Source organism: Moschus berezovskii, chromosome 5 (assembly GCF_049115385.1).
Source record: "Moschus berezovskii isolate FMDL1 chromosome 5, NW_MosBer_1.0, whole genome shotgun sequence".
In the NCBI taxonomy this organism is placed as follows: domain Eukaryota; kingdom Metazoa; phylum Chordata; class Mammalia; order Artiodactyla; family Moschidae; genus Moschus; species Moschus berezovskii.
The window spans coordinates 111,739,525-111,759,397 of NC_142464.1; the positions used below are offsets into that span (position 1 = coordinate 111,739,525).

Here is a 19,873-nt window from a genome sequence, read left to right on the forward strand (position 1 = left end):
AACCAATCTAATCACATTGAACATCAGTTCAGTTCAGTTCAGTCAAGGTCCGATGCTGTAAAGAACAATATTGCATAGGAACCTGGAATGTTAGGTCCATGAATCAAGGCAAATTGGAAGTGGTCAAACAGGAGATGGCAAGAGTGAACATAGACATTCTAGGAATCAGTGAATTAAAATGGACTGGAGTGGGAGAATTTAACTCGGATGACCATTGTATCTACTACTGTGGGCAGGAATCCCTTAGAAGAAATGGAGTAGCCATCATGGTCAACAAAAGAGTCTGAAATGCAGTACTTGGATGCAATCTCAAAAACGACAGAATGATCTTTTCATTTCCAAGGCAAACCATTCAGTACCACAGTAATCCAAGTCTATGCCCCAACCAGTAATGCTGAAGAAGCTGAATGATTCTATGAAGACCTACGAGACCTTTTAGAACCCAAAAAAGATGTCCTTTTCATTATAGGGGACTGAAATGCAAAATAGGAAGTCAAGAAACACCTGGAGTAATAGGCAAATTTGGCCTTGGAGCACGGAATGAAGCAGGGCAAAGGCTAATAGGGTTTTGCCAAGAGAACACACTGGTCATAGCAAACACCCTCTTCCAACAACACAAGAGAAGACTCTACACATGGACGTCACCAGATGGTTGACACCGAAATCAGATTGATTATATTCTTTGCAGCCAAAGATAGAGAAGCTGTATACAGTTAGCAAAAACAAGACCAGGAGCTGACTGTGGCTCAGATCATGAATTCCTTATTGCCAAATTCAGATTGAAATTGAAGAAAGTAGGGAAAACCACTAGACCATTCAGGTATGACTGAAATCAAATCCCTTACGATTATACAGTGGAAGTAAGAAATAGATTTAATGGACTAGACTGATAGATATAGGCCCTGATGAATTATGGACAGAGGTTTGTGACATTATACAGGAGACAGGGATCAAGATCATCCCCAAGAAAAAGAAATGCAAAAAAGCAAAATGGCATCTGAGGAGGCCTTACAAATAGCTGTGAAAAGAAGAGAAGTGAAAAACAAAGGAGAAAAGGAAAGATATAAGCATCTGAATGCAGAGTTCCAAAGAATATCAAGGAGAGATAAGAAAGCCTTCTTCAGTGATCAGTGCAAAGAAATAGAGGAAAACAATACAATGGGAAAGACTAGAGATCTTTTCAAGAAAATTAGATATACCAAGGGAACATTTCATGCAAAGATGGGCTCGATAAAGGACAGAAATGGTATGGACCTAACAGAAGCAGAAGATATTAAGAAGAGAGGGCGAGAATACACAGAAGAACTGTACAAAAAAGATCTTCACGACCAAGATAATCACAATGGTGTAATCACTCACCTGGAGCCAGACATCTTAGAATGTGAAGTCAAGTGGGCCTTAGGAAGCATCACTATGAACAAAGCTAGTGGAGGTAATTCCCATTGAGCTATTTCAAATCCTAAAAGATGGTGCTGTGAAAGTGCTGCACTCAATATGTCACTAAATTTAGAAAAGGCAGCAGTGGTAACAGGACTGGAAAAGGTCAGTCTTCATTCCAATCCCAAAGAAAGGGAATGCCAAAGAATGCTCAAACTACCGCACAATTGCACTCATCTCACACACTAGAAAAGTAATGCTCAAAATTCTCCAGGCCAGGCTTTAGGATATCATGAACTGTGAACTTCCAGGTGTTCAAGCTGGTTTTAGAAAAGTCAGAGGAACCAGATATCAAATTGCCAACATCTGTTGGATCATGGAAAAAGCAAGAGAGTTCCAGAAAAATATCTATTTCTGCTTTATTGACTATGCCAAAGTCTTTGACTGTGTGGATCACAGTAAACTGTGGAACATTCTGAAAGAGATGGGAATATCAGACCACCTGACTCGCCTCTTGAGAAATCGGTATGCAGGTCAGGAAGCAACAGTTAGAACTGGACATGGAACAACAGACTGGTTCCAAATAGGAAAAGGAGTACATCAAGGCTGTATGTTGTTACCCTGCTTATTTAACTATATGCAGAGTATATCTGAGAAATGCTGAGCTGGATGAAGCACAAGCTGGAACAAGATTGCCAGGAGAAATACCAATAACCTCAGATATGCAGATGATACCACCATTATGGCAGAAAGCGAAGAAGAACTAAAAAGCCTCTTGATGAAAATGAAAGAGGGGAGTGAAAAAGTTGGCTTAAAGCTCAACATTCAGAAAACTAAGATCATGGCATCAGGTCCCATCACTTCATGGCAGATAGATGGCGAAACAGTGGAAACAGTGGTAGACTTTAATTTGGGGGGCTTGCAAATCACTGCAGATGGTGATTGCAGCCATGAAATTAAAAGATGCTTACTCCTTGGAAGAAAAGTTATGACCAACCTAGATAGTATATTAAAAAGCAGAGACATTACTTTGCCAACAAAGGTCCATCTAGTCAAACCTATGGTTTTTCCAGTAGTCAGGTATGGATGTGAGAGTTGGACTATACAGAAAGCTGAGCGCTGAAGAATTGATACTTTTGAACTGTGGTGTTGGAAAAGATTCTTGAGCCTCCCTTGGACTGCAAGGACATCCCACCAGTCTATCCTAAAAGAGATCAGTCCTGAGTGTTCATTGGAAGGACTGATGTTGAAGCTGGAACTCCAGTACTTTGGCCACCTGATGTGAAAAGCTGATTCATTTGAAAAGACCCTGTTGCTGGGAAAGATTAAAGGCAGGAGGAGAAGGGACGACAGAGGATGAGACAAGGTTGGATGGCATCACCAACTCAATGGATGTGAGTCTGGGTAAACTCCGGGAGTTGGTGACGGACAGGGAGGCCTGGCGTGCTGCAGTCCATGGGGTCGCAAAGAGTCAGACAAGACTGAGCGACTGATCTGAACTTATTTGAAGGATGATCTCTAGATTACCAAAATAAAGCTTTTTTTCTTTTTACACTGTGGTACTGGTCACCTCTATCAGAATTACTTATGATGTGGGACTTTCCTAGAGGTCCAGTGGCTAAGACTCTGAATTCTCAATGCAGGGGGCCTGGGTTCAATTCCAGATCAGGGAACTAGATCCTACAGCTAAGAGTTCACATGATGCAACAAAGGAGGAACATCCCCCATGCCACAGGTAAGATCTAGCACAGCTAAATAAATGAATAAATATTTTTTAAAAAATAAAAAAAGAACTAATTATGACGTTTGTTAAATATACAGAGTTCCACGCTCCCTTCCCCACCATTACTCTATCCCGACCAAAATGAAGAAATGGACAACTCTGGGGGTGGGACCCCTGCATGGTTCCCAGTACTCCTAGAGAAAGATATATGTACTGAAGTCTGAGAACCACTGCCTAAGGGAAGAGAAAAGGAAGGCTAAGCAACTTCACTGTGTCATTCATATCTGTTTATATACGTTCTCTTTCTTTCTCTATATATTCCCATAGTCTACAGAAGCTGAAGTTGAGATGAGCTAAGGGCCTCGGATATGAGATGTTTTAAGGATTAAAATACTTGGGAAAACCTATAGAATGGTAGATATTCATAGCAACCACCAATCCTTCTGTCTCCATTTTTTGCCTCAACTTACCTGGTTCTTGGGTTTTTGATGAAGCCAGTGTTTATGAAATTAGGGCAGAGACATGTTGTTTTGACTCCGGTTCTTTCTAAGGCACTCAATTCTTCAGTCAGAGCTTTATGAAATCCAACAGCAGCAAACTTGCTTGAACTGAAAATAAACAGAGTTCATATAATAATTCAAGGAAGTGGCTACATCTATTTAACTCAGATGTCTGTTTCCCTTAGTTAAGTGTGGTGTTCTGCTAAACAGCATGGGCAACATCTGAATCTCAGGCCTGGCCAGGACCTGCTGAATTAGAATCTGCATTCTAGGGCAAAATGATAGGCACAGTAAAGTCTCAGAGGGCTTCCCAGGTGGCTCAGCACTGAAGAACTCACCTGCCAATGCAAGAGACGTGGGTTCAATCCCTGGGTTGGGAAGATCCCCTGGAGAAGGAAATGGCAACCCACTCCAGCATTCTTGCCTGGAAAATTCCATGGACAGGGGAGCCTGGCAGGCTACAGTCCAGGGGGTTGCAAAAGAGTCGGACATCACTAGCAACTAAAACAACAAATAACAACAAAGTCTAAGAAGTATTTACTGCATCTCAGCATTTATCAGGGAACTGAGGTTTAAATGTCTTGTTAAGAAAATTGGTAGGGTGTTCTTTTTTGATGTTGTTTCCCTAAAATGTAATGTCACTATAGGCTGTTCATTATTTACTACATGTTCATTGAATTTATTGGGAAATTCTCCTGGATAAGTCCTATTCTTCCTTTAAGTCTTAGCTTGACTTCCTCAAAGATGCATTTCCGAAACCCTGCTGCTGCTACTAAGTCACTTCAGTCGTGTCCGACTCTGTGTGACCCCATAGACGGAAGCCCACCAGGCTCCCCTGTCCCTGGGATTCTCCAGGCAAGAACACTGGAGTGGGTTGCCATTTCCTTCTCCATTCCGAAACCCTAGTCTAAATTATTTCCCCATTATACAGTAATCTTCAGTTTTCCATGAAGCACATCTTGAATTTGTAATTAAACACTCATTTGGATGAATTTTTTAAACGTCTGGCCCCATACCTTCACTATAATAATCTCTCTGACTGTTTTGGTCTCCAGTGAATCCCCAGGGCCTGGCACAGTGCTTGGCCTATAACAGGTGTTCAGTAAATATTTTTCAAGTGAATAAATCAAAATGTAAAGCAATTCTTATCATCATAGTGCCTTCATTTGGAAAGAGAAGGGAAATCAACCATATTTTAAGTGGACATTACTTTTCCAACTAGGCTTTTAGAGAAAGTAGCATTACTGAAAAATATAAAGTCACATACCATATAATTCACTCACTTAGGAACACAGTTCAGTGGGCTTTAGAATATTACCTTATTAATTTTTAAAATTATACAAAATATTTTTAATATAAAATTTAAAATTTTAATTATGTTTAAGTGTATAATTCAATACCATTAATTACTCAATAGATTGCTTTTCTCTAAGCCTGTACAGATTAGCAATTATACAAAGTAAATTCTTGCCAATTAACCTGTGCTTTGGAAAACAGAAAGCTGTGGAAAGTTCTCTTTTATCCTTTTTTGCCTGACGCTTAGACATTTATTGAAGCCTTAAAAGAAAGATTGCTAGATTCAACTACATAAAATGTAAATCTTCTGTACACAACAGAAACAAAATTAATCATTTCTAAAATTGATTACTATATGCCAGATACTGACCTCAGTTATTCAGATGCATTATTTGATTTAGTCCCTTACAACAATTCTGTGAAACCGATACTATTATGATCTCCATTTCCCAAAAAAAAACAAAACAAAACTTAGGTAGAGGTGGAATTATAGAACTTGCCCAAGAACAAAAACAAAGTAGTAGAATTAGGCTTTAAATTTGGGTGGCTAATCAGACCTCTAACATGATATAGTCGAAGCTTATATTAGCTTCTAGCCAAGTTAAGGGCTTCCCAGGTGGCACTACTGGTAACGAATCTGCCTGCCGATGCAGGAGGCGTAAGAGACGCGGGTTCGATCCCTGGGTGGGGAGGACCCCCTGAAGAAGGAAATGACAACCCACTCCAGTATTCTTGCCTGGGAAATTGATTTAGTGACGAAACAAAGACAGCAACAACCAAGTTAAGAGGTAAATGACAAATTGGTAAAGCAATTACAGACAAGGATTAGGGTGACGTAAGAATTAGGTGACAATATACAGAGAAAGAGGAGAGTGAAAAGGTTGGCTTGAAGCTCAACATTCAGAAAACAAAGATCATGGCATCTGGTCCCATCACTTCATGGGAAATAGATGGAAAAACAGTGGAAACAGTGTCAGACTTTATTTTTTGGGGGCTCCAAAATCACTGCAGATGCTGATTGCAGCCATGAAATTAAAAGATGCTTACTCCTTGGAAGGAAAGTTATGACCAACCTAGATAGCATATTAAAAAGCAGAGACATTACTTTGCCAACAAAAGTCCGTCTAGTCAAGGCTATGGTTTTTCCCGTGGTCATGTATGCATGTGAGAGTTGGACTGTGAAGAAAGCTGATCGCCGAAGAATTGATGGTTTTGAACTGTGGTGTTGGAGAAGACTCTTGAGAGTCCCTTGGACTGCAAGGAGATCCAACCAGTCCATTCTAAAGGAGATCAATCCTGGGTGTTCATTGGAAGGACTGATGCTAAAGCTGAAACTGCAATACTTTGGCGACCTCATGGGATGAGTTGACTCACTGGAAAAGACTCTGATGCTGGGAAAGGTTGGGGGCGGGAGGAGAAGGGGACGACCGAGAGTGAGATGGCTGGCTGGCATCACCGACTCTGTGGACATGAGTTTGAGTGTACTCCGGGAGTTGGTGATGGACAGGGAGGCCTGGCGTGCTGTGATTCATGGGGTCGCGGAGAGTCGGACATGACTGAGAGACTGAACTGAACTGAAGTGAACTGAACTGATACAGCCTTGATGTACTCCTTTTCCTATTTGGAACAGACGATTCATGGGGTCACAGAGTCGGACACGACTGAGCGACTGAACTGAACTGAGCTGAAGAATTAGGTGAATAAGCGACAGTTTTTATAAATGAATGAACACGCTCAGTCATGTCTGACCCACTTTACGATCCCGTGGACTGCAGCCCGCCAGGCTCCTCTGTCCATGGGATTTTCCAGGCGAGAAAACTGGATTGGGTTGACATTTCCTTCTCCAGGAGGGGAAGATCCCTAACTCAGGGATTGAACCCACATCCCCTGCATTGGTAGGTAGGTTCTTTCCCACTGAGCCATTGAGGAAGTCAAACGAATAAGACAATATTCTAATGGATAAATGCCTAAGGGCATTAGCAGAAAATTTACAAAATGAAAATACCAATGTGTATGAGTGCTAAGTCACTTCAGTCGACTGTCCAACTCTGTGCGACCCTATGGACTGTAGCCTGCCAGGCAAGAATACTGGAGTGGATTGCCATGCCCTGCTCCAAGGGATATTCCCAGGGATCGAATGCATCTCTTACATCTCCTGCAGTGGTAGGCAGGTTCTTTACCACTAGTGCCACCTGGGAAGCCCCCAAATACCAATAGATATATGTAGATGAAACATTTTATCTTTTCAGGGATAATTAATATAAATACAAAATAAAAAAAGATAAAAGTTGTGCCTAGGAGTAACAGTAAGGATAGTAGGAAATTTTTTATTTGTTTGAGTTGTTTTCAATGTACAAAATACTTTCATTTTATAGAATTGGACTGGCAATATTTTTAAGTCATATGTCTCAGCTTTAATAAAAAAAGTGAGAGAACTTTCAGCAGAATTTCCAAAGTATAAGTTAACTGGCAGTTTTCCAAAGTACAGGTTAATTGGCAGCACTTTCTGGAAGACAGTTTGGCAAAAGGTATAAAATTGATTTAAAAAAAATGCCATGCTTGAGAGTTCTCTGGAAGTCCGGTGGTTAAGACTGTGCTTCCACTGCATGGGGCACAGGTTTAATCCCTTGCTGGGGAACAAAAATCCACATGCCACGAGATAACAGCCAAAAAAACCAAATTGTATCCATCTAACTATTTATCTATCTATGCTATGCTCTTAGAGTCAGTAATTTCTCTTTTAATTACTTATCCCAAGGAAATAAACAATCATGTTTCTAAAGATTTATAGTCAAGGATAGTCCCTGGGGTATCCAGTTCATGAAGGTAAATAGTTGGAAAGAGCTGAAAATTTCTGTAGTGGACAGAGGCTGTTTTTGCCTCTGTCAGCATTCATATTCCCTCATTCTGCTAAGATGGCTTTCATTTTGCCAGCTTATACCCCAGTTCAGCAGTTGGATCCAAGTTGGTCTAGTTAAGAGTGAACTCCAGGACTAGAACACTGGGAGGTATGGCTTTTCCCTGCTGCTGCTAGAGACTTGGGAGCTGAGAAGATATTATTCTAGCAAGGCTGGCAGCCATCTTGGGAACAGAGAGCCTCTTTTGGTCTGAGGCACTACAAGTTTTGTGTTCCTTTGAACTGAAAGAATCTGGGAAAATAAATTATCCAACAAAAACTGAAAACGATGTTGCATATATATAGTTAACATGCAAAACGTTCACTTAAAAAAAAGACTACATATGTAAACCTTTTTCAAGGTATGACTGTATTTCTACATTAAAAATGTCCTAAAAATGATAAGAAATGCTCATCATGGTTATTTCTGTGTGAGATTATCAATAAATATTCTTCTCTTTTCTTCCACTAAACTGTTTTTTCTGATTTTTCTGAAGTGAACCAAAAGTGCAGAAATATATTAAAACTCATAGTTAATGATCTCGAGTGTGTTGAAGGAATTTTATACTTTTGAACTTCAGAGTGAATTTGTTTTTAGAGATAAATATATATATAAAAGCTAACAGTGAGTGGATTTTTTACTTCCCCTTGTGTGTGTGAAAGCATTAGTTGTTCAATCGTGTCTGACTCTATGATCCCATGGACTGTAGCCTGCCAGGCTCCTCTGTTCATGGAATTCTCCATGGAAGAATACTGGAGTGGGTAGCCATTCCCTTCTCCAAGGGATCTTCCTGACCCAGGTATTGAACCCAGGTCTCTGCATTGCAGGCAGATTCTTTATCATCTGAGCTAGCAGGAAAGCCCACTAAATTTCTTCTTACTATCAGTAACCTCAATTAATATTTTCTTATTCCAAATTATTCTTTTGGACAACATTTCATTACAAGCTAATGATTAGTACTCAATTTTGGCATGTCTTCCCATACTGGTACATTTCATGCTTATAAATTGGCTATTTGAATTGACAAAATATATCAGCTAGAGTTTATAGATGAACAAAAAGAACAAACAAATTTTCAAAGTTAGTCTAAACATATCCACAGACTGGTTGGTTGTTCTTAGGAAATGGCAAGAGAAGTAATTTTTATTTTGTTCTTTTTGTTCATCTACATTTTCTTTCTTTCTCTCTTGGTATATATTTATTTTCTAATAGTTTTAGAAATAAATATAACCTTGACTTGAGTTTTTTTAAAAAAGATGAAATACTGCTAAAGCAGTCACAGGACAGACCTATTGTGCCTAGACTGCATACTGTCTCTTTTGAAGTAATTAGCCCTTAGCCATTAAACCCTAATTCAATTTTTGTGTGTTTATCACTCCGTTGATGAAAGAGAGTTTCAGGTTCTGCTGCCAGGCTCATATGTTTATACGTCACAAGAAAATAAGTTATCCACCACAGCCTGAAGTGAAGTGAAAGTCATTTAGTTGTGTCTGACTCTTTGTGACCCCATGGACTACACAGTCCATGAAATTCTCCAGGCCAGAATACTGGAGTGGGTAGCCTTTCCTTTCTCCAGGGGATTTTCCCAACTCAGGGATCGAACCCAGGTCTCCTGCATTGCAGGTGGATTTTTTACCAGGTGAGCCACAAGGGAAGCCCAAGAATACTGAAGTGGGTAGCCTATCCCTTCTCCATCGGATCTTCCCAACCCAGGAATTGAACCGGGGTTTCCTGCATTGGTTTACTGCATTGGGACTTCCCTGGTGGCTCAGGCGGTAAAGTGTCTGTCTACAATGTGGGAGACCTGGGTTCGAGCCCTGGGTTGGGAAGATCCCCTGGAGAAGGAAATGGCAATCTACTCCAGTACTATTGCCTGGAAAATCCCATGGACAGAGGAGCCTGGTAGGCTACAGTCTATGGGGTTGCAAAGGGTCGGACACGCCTGAGCGACTTCACTTTTACTCTTCCTGCATTGCAGGCGGATTCTTTGCCAACTGAGCTATCAGGGAAATCCCGTATTTATACACATATCTGTAGCTACATTTACAACTACATCTGTATTACTTCTAAAATTTAGATACTTAATTCCAAAAGAGCACATTTGTTTGGTAGAAAACAAATTTGAGCGATATCTATTTACCTGCACAGTCATAATTCAACATCAAAGGGTGATAATTTGCTAACATACAGAAGCAGCTAACAACTAACAGGGTGCTGCAACCAGTAGGATGACCATGGCTATCATGATCTCACTGATCAATTCTCCACATGGTGGAGCACACATTACTGTGCCCTACTTGTTATAGTAACTTCTTAGTTATTATAATAGCATGGGTTTTTAGAAGAACTATTAAAATCCACTTTTACAACAATTTCATTGTCTGGATGTTTTTAATTTGGAATCCCAGATTATATTCTCTTTTTCTAATGGTTAGTTTCCCCAAAATGACTTTATTAAAATGATTAATATTAACTTTTTTCATCTTGCAAAAATCCTGCCCTCATTTTAATTCCTTGCTGTTAAAAGGGATGAGAAATGCTTGAAGCACTTGGCTTCCTATTGGATAATTTCCCTGTAGCCACCTCTCAAATGGTCAGCCCAGGAGAGGATTAATGATTGATAAGGCTGTTGTGCAAGAGACTTTGTGCAACTCCTTCTGCTTATTTCAGCAACACTGGAAGTCTGTGTGTACGTGCTCAGGTGTGTCTGACTCTTTTGTGCTGCCATGGACTGAAGACTGCCAGGCTCCTCTGTCCATGGAATTCTCCAGGCAAGAACACTAGAGTGGGTTGCCATTCCCTTCTCCAGGGGATCTTCCCAACCCAGAGATTGAAATCAGGTCTCCTGCACTGCAGGCAGATTCTTTACCATCTGAGACACCAGGAAAGCCTATCATTGTTAACAATAGTCCTCATTACACTCAAGAAATCACACTCAAGTTAAGCACAGGAACCAATGAAAAAACACACATTTACATACCAGTAAGCCAGTAAGAAGGGGACCCCAGTATGCCCAGCTGCTGAAGACACAGTGACAATATGGCCATGATTATTCTTCATCATCTCAGGAAGAAATGCCTTTGTAGTCTAGAAATGTTTTTATTAAGAGAAAAAAAAATATTTCTGATTTGCAAACCCAGTGGGAATATTTCAAAATGAAGGTGTATTTTGTTAACATTGTTCATAACATTTCATCAATGAAAAAAACCTAGATTAATTTTCATAGAAGAAAAAAAACCAATGTGGCAACATAATGCAGACAGGATGCCCAGATTAGAAAAGTTAAATGAAACAATGAACGCTGAAAGCTTTGAGAATCCATCTCAGTTAAATTGCTAATTTCTTATGTTAATTTCTTATGTTCCTCCACCTTCCATCACTGATGTCTTCTCTCATCTCATATATTGAACACGTATAATATCTAGAGTTATTGAAAATGTTACATTTAAGGTGAAATGATTAGAAAAGAGTTTGGTTATGTCATCAAAATACTGAAGTGACAAAAATCTTGCAACAATCACTGAATGATTTTATAAAATAAATATTTACTGAGCATCTGCTCTATGCTGGGGATTCAGAAAAAACACATTTGGAGAGTGGCAGAAAGACACAAACTTTTAAGGCATAAAAATATAAAAAATGGATGTCATTAATTTGGGACTAATAAAATGAAACAATACTGCATTTTCACCAACCCCAATATCCCTTCTTCCAAACTGAAGTAAAGTTGATTTACAATATCATATTAGTTTCAGGTATGCAGCAAAGTGATTCAGTTTTATATATATATATATACTTTCGTATTATTTTCCATTATGGGTTATTATGAGGTATTAAATATAATTCCCTGTGCTATCCAGTAGATCCTTGTTGCTTATCTGTTTTATGCCTCAGTTCAGTTCAGTTCAGTCGCTCAGTCGTGTCCGACTCTCCGCGACCACATGAATCACAGCACTCCAGGCCTCCCTGTCCATCACCAACTCCCGGAGTTCACTCAAACTCATGTTTGTTAATCCCAGACTCCTAATTTGTCCCTTTCTCTTCCCTCTCCCCTTTGATAACCATAAGTTTTTCTGTGTCTGTGAGTCTGTTTCTGTTTTGTATATAGATTAATTTGTATTATTTTTCATTTTCCATATGTAAAGGAATCATATATTTGTCTCTCTATCTGATCTACTTCACTAAATATATTCTCCAGGTCCATCCATGTTGTTGCAAATGGAAATATTACATTCTCTTTATGGCTGAGTAAATTTCCATTGTAAACATATTTACTACACCTTCTAAGTCTCAATTGTATGTTGATGGGCACTTGGGGTGTTTCCATGTCTTGGCTATTGTAAATAATGCTTCTATGAACAGTGGGGTATATGTACCTTTTCAAATTAGAGTTTTCATTTTTCCTGCACATATACCTGGGAGTGGGATGGCTGGGTCATATGGTAGCTCTCTTTTTTGTTTCTTAAGGCAGTTACATACTATTTTCTACAGTGACTATACCAATTTACATTCTGAGATTACTCATCCCAAACTCACATCCAAGAAATCTTTAAGGGGCTCTTCTATGTAATGGCTATTTGACCAACATTTAAACTCTCTCTCTGATTCTCTCTCACCATTTAAGACCTTGAATGGTGAAGTTCCTAATAAAGTTTGCAATTTTGGAACCAGGAAATAATATAAGGCCCGAGGCTTGTGAGACTCTGAAAGTGAACAGGTAAACTGGGTTCACCTTTTATAGAATCACAGAAAATGACTCAGATAATCTCTAATCCCTCCCTCATCTCTAAACAGATCACACAGAAATGTAAAAATCTAGCTTAGAATTAAAACATATATAACACCTAAAGTTTATTCTTATTATTAATTCATATTATTCATATTTTTTGAGTGAAGGGAAGAATGATTGATAGGATTTGGTCATAGGATGTAAAATGTTATTCTCAGTATCTGAAGAAAATGTCAGATAGCAGCCTGGTTTAATAAAATATTACACAGGTCCATTAGGAAAACTCACCAGGGATAAAATGGAGGTAGTTTTGAAATAGATCATACCAGCTACTACTTTTGCTAAAAGTAACCACACTGATTCCTAAATTTATTTCATTCTGTGATAACTGACTTTTCATTCTGAGAAGAGACAGTGTAGTCCAGACCTCTTACCATTTCCTGTATTCATCAGCTTTCATTCTGGACTCGCAGAAACTAACCTTTTACTCTGAGGTGTCGGGTGAGGTGATTGCCTCAAGTACCAAGCACTTTTTACAAGATGGACTACAGGTAAACTGAACTCAAAGTAACTTCTTTTCCTCCAAAATCCTTTTCTGATTTCACAGGTGGAACATTTTTTTGTTTTTTAGTTTCACTGGACCACCATTCCCAGGTCTTGTCTAATAAACACTATAAAAAACAAGGTGTATTTGTGTTGATTATGCAGCATATCAAGAGAGGAAATGTTTTTCCAAAATAATTTGTAAGTTTGGCCTACGATTGTCTGAAAACTGGAAATAACTATAAAGCAGTTCAATAGTCATAAAATGAATTTTTAAAATCTGCCTTTCTCCATAAGAGATAACCCACACTTAATAATTCAAGAGCCGATTATTCACAATGTGTAATATACAGACCCATTATTTTTTCTTTTCCCTTCTGCTGCCTGATTTTTCGTCATTTCATAGCTCATTAGTATTCTCTCTCTTAGAAAATAAAAGTAAATGTAGCTCAAACTAGTATTTTCAACTTTCTCTGTACAGGTTTTGTAGGAAGGGTTATAATTATTGGTTCATAAACCACTTTTCTTTAATAAGTATCTGTTTAGGCTCTACTGGGCACTGGGGAAGAATAAAATACATTTAAGACATTGAAAAAAAAAATGAAGAAAATGTCAGTATTGATTTGATTCAACCTTATGTCTGCTGAAAGCTTCACTTTAAACTTAATCCTTGGGTTACACAAAAGGGAATATCTTTGGTAAAAGAACTCATACTTACCCAGAAATGTGCAAGGATATTAACTTCAAAAGTCTTTTCAATCTGAGGGTCTTGTGTAGCGAACAAGTCTGATGTGTAGACTACACCAGCGTTATTTACTAAAATACTAACATCTCCAACTTCTGTCTTCACCTTCAAAAATAAAATTAAAATATTTGCAACATTTAGAGGTCTGGGGATAGGTTTGCATGCAATGACTGTTAACGAAGTATAACTCTTTCTATTATATGTGAAAAAAAAGTAGTTTTGTAACCTATGCGTCAAATGGGAAAACAAAAATTTTTTTAAGTACTTAATTTCAAAATGGCCCTGCCTGTAAGTCTAATAGGTAGAAATTTTCTTTTGCAATTCAGTCTCTTGACTTTGCTCTCTACTAATTAGAACCCAAGAGGCATTTGGCTAACAAAAACCTAACCAGTGACAGATAAACAACAATTCACAGTAGGATGAGCGCTGCAATGAGAATCTAATGCTGCTGCTGATCGGACAGAAGGTGGTCATGCGAGCAATGCAGAACAGCTGTAAATATAGATGAAGTTTCACTTGCTCAATCACTGCTCACCTCCTGTGCAGCCTGTAGTCTGGGCTACAGGTCACAGACCAGTAACCCCCCCAGCAGCTGGGGGACTGAAGGAGAGGTGGTGTGTAGCCCATTAAAGCCTTTCACTATGCTATACATTTTACCTGATTGCATTATTTATCCCATTTAATTCTCACCATTCTATGAAGTAGTAACTCTTACATGCTCATTTTAAAGGTAAGAAATGTGAAACATGGAAGGGCTGTTTCTTGCCCAAGGTCACATGGATATCTAAGGTCACATGGAGATGAGACTCTCCCAGATTCTCTGACCTCAGAGCCAAGGACAAGCCACTTCAGACAGAAAGGAAGTGGGAGTAAAGGCTGGTCAGCACATCAGGAGGACATGAGTGTGTCACTGCTAAATGCTCAGCAGTCAGAAATTAATTTCATCAGGTTGTATGTAAACTACTGAGTGGTCAAGCTGAGTGGTCTGGCCCTTGACAAACACTATGTGTACCTGTATCCACGTCTCTAGCACAATCTAAAAACTGTCGTTCAGAATAATGCCCCTAAGTTATTGAGAAAAACAGGACATTTTGTGTGGTTGAACTGATGAAGCTGCCATGATGCCTCCAAAGTAACAGGACTCAATATATAAATTCATGAATTCCCTCGTGGCTCGGACAGTAAAGAATCTGCCTGCAATGCAGAAAACCCAGGTTTGATCCCTGGATCAGAAAGATCCCTTGGAAAAGGAAACGGCAACCCACTCCAGTATTCTCTCCTGGGAAATCCCATGGACAGAGGCGCCTGGAAGGCTATAGTCCATAGCGTCGCAGAGTCAGACATGACCAAGCACACACGCACAGCAGGGACAAGATATAAATTACTGTTTTATATTGCCAATGACACTCTTGACCTTATCTTCATCCTTGATCGCCTCATCATCACATAATATCCCACCCTAGGGCTTTCACATTTCTTAATAATGAAAGCAGGCTGAGAGTTTAATTGCATAAAAACCAAAAGAGCTACATTAAAAAGCCTATCTGATAATCACATCTCGATTGTGTAAACTCTGCTTAAGCATATAGTTCATCTTAGAATAATTTTAGTAAAAACACAGTAGTTAAAACACATGGAATAGGTTCAAATAATAAAACTATCTTTTCCAAAAAGCCTTTGCCCAGATAAGTCTGGAAACGAATGTATTCCATTTTAGGTAACTAGTAAATCCCCTTAACAATGGCCAATAACAAAATTACATAGATAGCACTGGTGATTCTACTAATTGGTGGTTCTGTTAGATTGGTGATTCTATTAATACTAACAACTATTCTTACAAAGTGGCTACTAAGTGCCAGGTAATTTTCTAAGAAGTTTGCATCATTAATCCAGTTAATCCTCATAACAACCCTATGAAGTAGGTACTGCTGCGATCCCCATGTTGTAACTGAGAAAAGTTAGGCAGAGGAAAAAGAAAAACCTTATATAGTTAAACTGTAGGTTTGTGGATTTTTAAAAAACCTTTGACATGATAAACTTCAGTATAATAAACACATCCATTTAAAGTGTATGATGAAGAAAAAAGGCACAGAGAGGCTAAGCAACTTGCTCAAAGTCGCACAGTTACTATTAACTGGAAGAGCATTCATCCGTGTGAAGGAGAATCACCATTACCTTAAGTGAAACAGTCACTGTTAAATGCAGATATTTGTCACCTACAGGCCTTGCTCTCACTGTGCCTCTTTCTGGGAAAGCCATTTCCCGTCACTTGCCTGGGTAATTTCTACTAATTCTTTTAACTTAGCTCAGGCATCACTAATAATAAAGAGGCATCAGTTTGAAATTAAAAATTAAAATCTAAAAATAGAAGCTGGGACTTCCTTGGCAGTCCAGTGGCTAAGACTCCCTAGCTTTCAATGCAGGCAGCACGGGTTTGCTCCCTGGTCGGGGAACTGAGATCCCACATGCTGTGCAGTGCGGCCAATAAAAAAATGAAAAGAGAGGTTGAAAAGGTTCCCAAACCTAACATTTCCTAAACAAAGAGATTCTGAAGTCTAGTAGAACTGGAATCTTCATACTGTACTGAATCAGAGTATCTAGAGGTGAGGTCCAGGAATGTGTATTTTAAAGAATTTTCCCAGGTCCAAATGACCTTTTTACCATTACAGTAATTAGTTAACAAGGATGTGCATAAATGCATTCAGCGTAAAACCCTAATATATGTAGCACATCTTGGTTGTATAGAGAAGAGGAAAATAACACTTTCTAGAAAAAGGTTTGTTGTTGTTATTCAGTCACTAAGTCATGTCCGACTCTGCAACCCCCATGGACTGCAGCACGCCAGACTTCCCTGTCCTTCGCTGTCTCCTGGAGTTTGCTCAAACTCATGACCATGGAGTTGGTGATGCCATCCAACCATCTTGTGCTCTGTTGGCCCCTTCATCTTCTGCCCTCAATCTTTTCCAGCATCAGGGTCTTTTCAAATGGGTCGGGTCTTTTCAAATGGATTGGCTCTTTGCATCTGGTGGCCAAAGTATTGGAGCTTCAGCTTCAGAGTCAGTCCTTCCAATAAATAGTCAGGGTTCATTTCCTTTAGGATCAACTGGTTTGATCTCCTTGCAGTCCAAGGGACTCTCAAGAGTCTTCTCCAGCACCACAGCTCGAAAGCATCAATTCTTCGGTACTCAGCCTTCTTTATGGTCCAATTCTCACATCTGTACGTGACTACTCGAAAAATCATAGCTCTGACTATCTTGGCAAAGTGATGTTTCTGCTTTTTAATAAGCTGTCTAGGTTTGTCATAGCTTTTTGTAGATTTACATATGATCAAAGCCTGATAAACAGTTCGGTTAATCCTAAGTTACTAACCCAATTTGACTGGGTTTCAGAAGATGCCATCAATAAATTTGCAGGTCATCAAACCTGCAGCAGAATCAGATGGGCAAAGTGTAGGTGTGGAGGGTGCTAAACATGCAGATTCCCGGGTTCAGCCCTTGGCCAACTACAAGAAAACCTCTGGGGTACATATTTTTTAAAAATACTTATCTATTTGGCTGCATTGGGCCTTGGTTGCGGCACACAAACTCTTCTCTTGTTGCCTGCTGGCTCTAGACTGCACGGCTCAGTAGTTGCAGTGCCCCGGATTAGGTGTCTCATCACATGTGGGATCTTTGTTCCCCAACCAAGGATCTAACCCGTGTCCCCTGCACTGTAAGGCAGGTTCTCAACCACTGGGCCACCAGGGAAGTCCCCGGGTGCACATTTATTTTTACCAAGTTCCCCGGAAAACTCCAGAACACACTACAGTCTGGGAGCCTCAGTTCCGGGTTCAGGGTCTGCCACTGGCTAGCTGGACAACCTTGGAGGAACCACAAAACTTCTGTATATTGTGTCTACATCATAACTGGGTCATCTCCCAAATCCTCCCCAGTTCTGGCACGATACGATTGGAACCCAGTTTAAAAGAAGTTTACCTTCTTCGCAGAGCTGTAAATATCTTCTCGGTTACTGCAGTCGACCACAAAGGTATAAGCCTTCGCGCCCAATCTCTTGCATTCGGTGGCTGTTTCCTCAAGTCCATGCTGCAAAAAGCAATGAAGGGCAAGGAGAGCAAGATCAATGACATGAGCAGATTATACACACAGCCGAAAACAGCTGAGGGTATTCGGATTCTCTGGTCTAGGACTGGACAAGAATTTAACTGATGTATTTTTGACAGGGATATAGGCACGCTTCACACTCTGTACTACAACTAGTTTCTCTTATTTGGAACTGAATTGAAAGCAAGCTTTTAAAAGAAGCCAAAAGTCTTAAAATACTGAGCGTGTATTCATGAATTTCGCATACTTTTTTAAAATTAATTTTTACTGGAGTACAGCTGCTTGACAGTGTTTTGTCATACTCTGTGACTCTATGTATGTGTGTATTCCATGTGCATGCTAAGTCACTTCAGTCTATAGTGACTTAACCACTGGACCATAGCCTGCCAGTGGACTATAGCCTGTGGACTATAATCCACAGGGACTATAGCCTGCCAGGCTCTTCTGTCCATGGGATTCTCCAGGCAAGAATACTGGAGTGGGTTGCCATGCCCTCCTCCAGGGGATCCTCCTGACCTAGGGATCGAACCCTCATCTCCTATGTCTCCTGATTAGGAGGCAAGTTCTTCACCACTAGTACCAACTGGTAAGCCCTGTGTATTCTGTATCAGGCTTTAAAAAATGATATTGAGATTTCTTTCTGTGTCACTAAAAACGATTCATGGATATCAACTGTCTGGCTGCAAAATACATAAATAATGAGTTAACTACAATTCATCCATTCATTCAGTCACCCATTCCGCCAACATTTTAATAGTCACTGTGCTTAGCAGAACCTGCAGACTCACATATGAGTGAGATAAAGTCCAGATTTCAGCAAGCTCACCGTGTAGTAAAAAAACAAAATAAGTATAACATTTAGGTAGTGTTAAGTCGCTCAGTCATATCTGACTCTTTGTGACCCCATGGTCTGTAGCCCACCAGGCTTCTTTGTCCATGGGATTCTCCAGGCAGGAATACTGCAGTGGGTTTCCATTCCCTTCTCTAGGGGATCTTCCCGACCCAGGGATTGAACTTGGGTCTCCTGCATTGCAAGTGGATTCTTTACCGTCTGAGCCACCAGGAAAGCCCTAACATTTAGGTAGGACCATATGAAATTGCTACTGCTTTGGAATAAAGGACTGAATATTGTCAGTTTCATATGGTTCCAACTAATTTATTGTGTTAAGTATAATAACATAAAGAGAGTTATGGGAATAAGGAGGAGGAGTGTGCAATGTAATTCTAGAAGAGGCCCCTGAGCTGGTGAGGAGAGCAGGCAGGTGAAAAGAGGGGAAAGGGCATGCCAGCAGTATAAGCGCAGGGAGGGCAGAAGAAAGGTCCAACAAGATAAGCACCAGCAGATTGCTGTTGTTGGGTCATAATGTTCAAGGCCAGCAAGAGTCCAGATTAAAGGGCAATAGATACCATATTACATTTTATCCAACAAGTTAGTGTAGAACCACTGATTAAATTACAGAATCGAATTTGTGTATTCTATTGATTACTCTTTCTAATGCATGGAGGACAGGGACCTCCCTGGTGGTCCAGTGGTTAAGAATCAGCCTTGCAATGCACGGGACAGGGGTTTGATTCCTGGTTGGGGAACGAAGATCCCACATGCGGAGAAGCAACTAAGCACGCCTGTTGCAACTACTGAACCTGTGTCTGGAAGCCACAACAAAAGATCCCCCATGATGCAACAAAGATCCCATGTGCTGCAATGAAGACACGACACAGCCAAATAAACTTGTTAAAAAAGAAAAATGTACAGAGGACAGATTTTAGGGGTCAATACTGAAGGAAGAGAGAAAAGTTAGTAGGTAGTTTCAGAACAGATGATACAAGTTTGAACTGTGGTTCCAGTTGAAAGGGTGTAGAGAAGAAAATAATCTTTAAAATGTATCTCCAGGAGGCAAAAGCATCAGGATTTGGGGACTGGATGAAAAAGGTGGAAGGGAACCAAGGCTGATGCACTTAATTT

At 39.9% G+C, this 19,873-nt stretch overlaps 1 protein-coding gene across 1 annotated transcript in view; it reads right to left on the reverse strand.

Annotated features, from left to right (window-relative positions):
- LOC129561622 (estradiol 17-beta-dehydrogenase 11) overlaps positions 1-19,873 on the reverse strand; it is a 44,149-nt gene that overhangs the window by 14,335 nt on the left and 9,941 nt on the right. Inside the window, exons 2-5 of the mRNA XM_088836472.1 lie at positions 17,785-17,892; positions 13,784-13,915; positions 10,774-10,880; positions 3,571-3,708 (exon numbers count right to left, since the gene is read on the reverse strand). Coding sequence (XP_088692598.1) covers positions 3,571-3,708; positions 10,774-10,880; positions 13,784-13,915; positions 17,785-17,892 — 485 coding nt within the window. The remainder of the gene's footprint in view (positions 1-3,570; positions 3,709-10,773; positions 10,881-13,783; positions 13,916-17,784; positions 17,893-19,873) is intronic.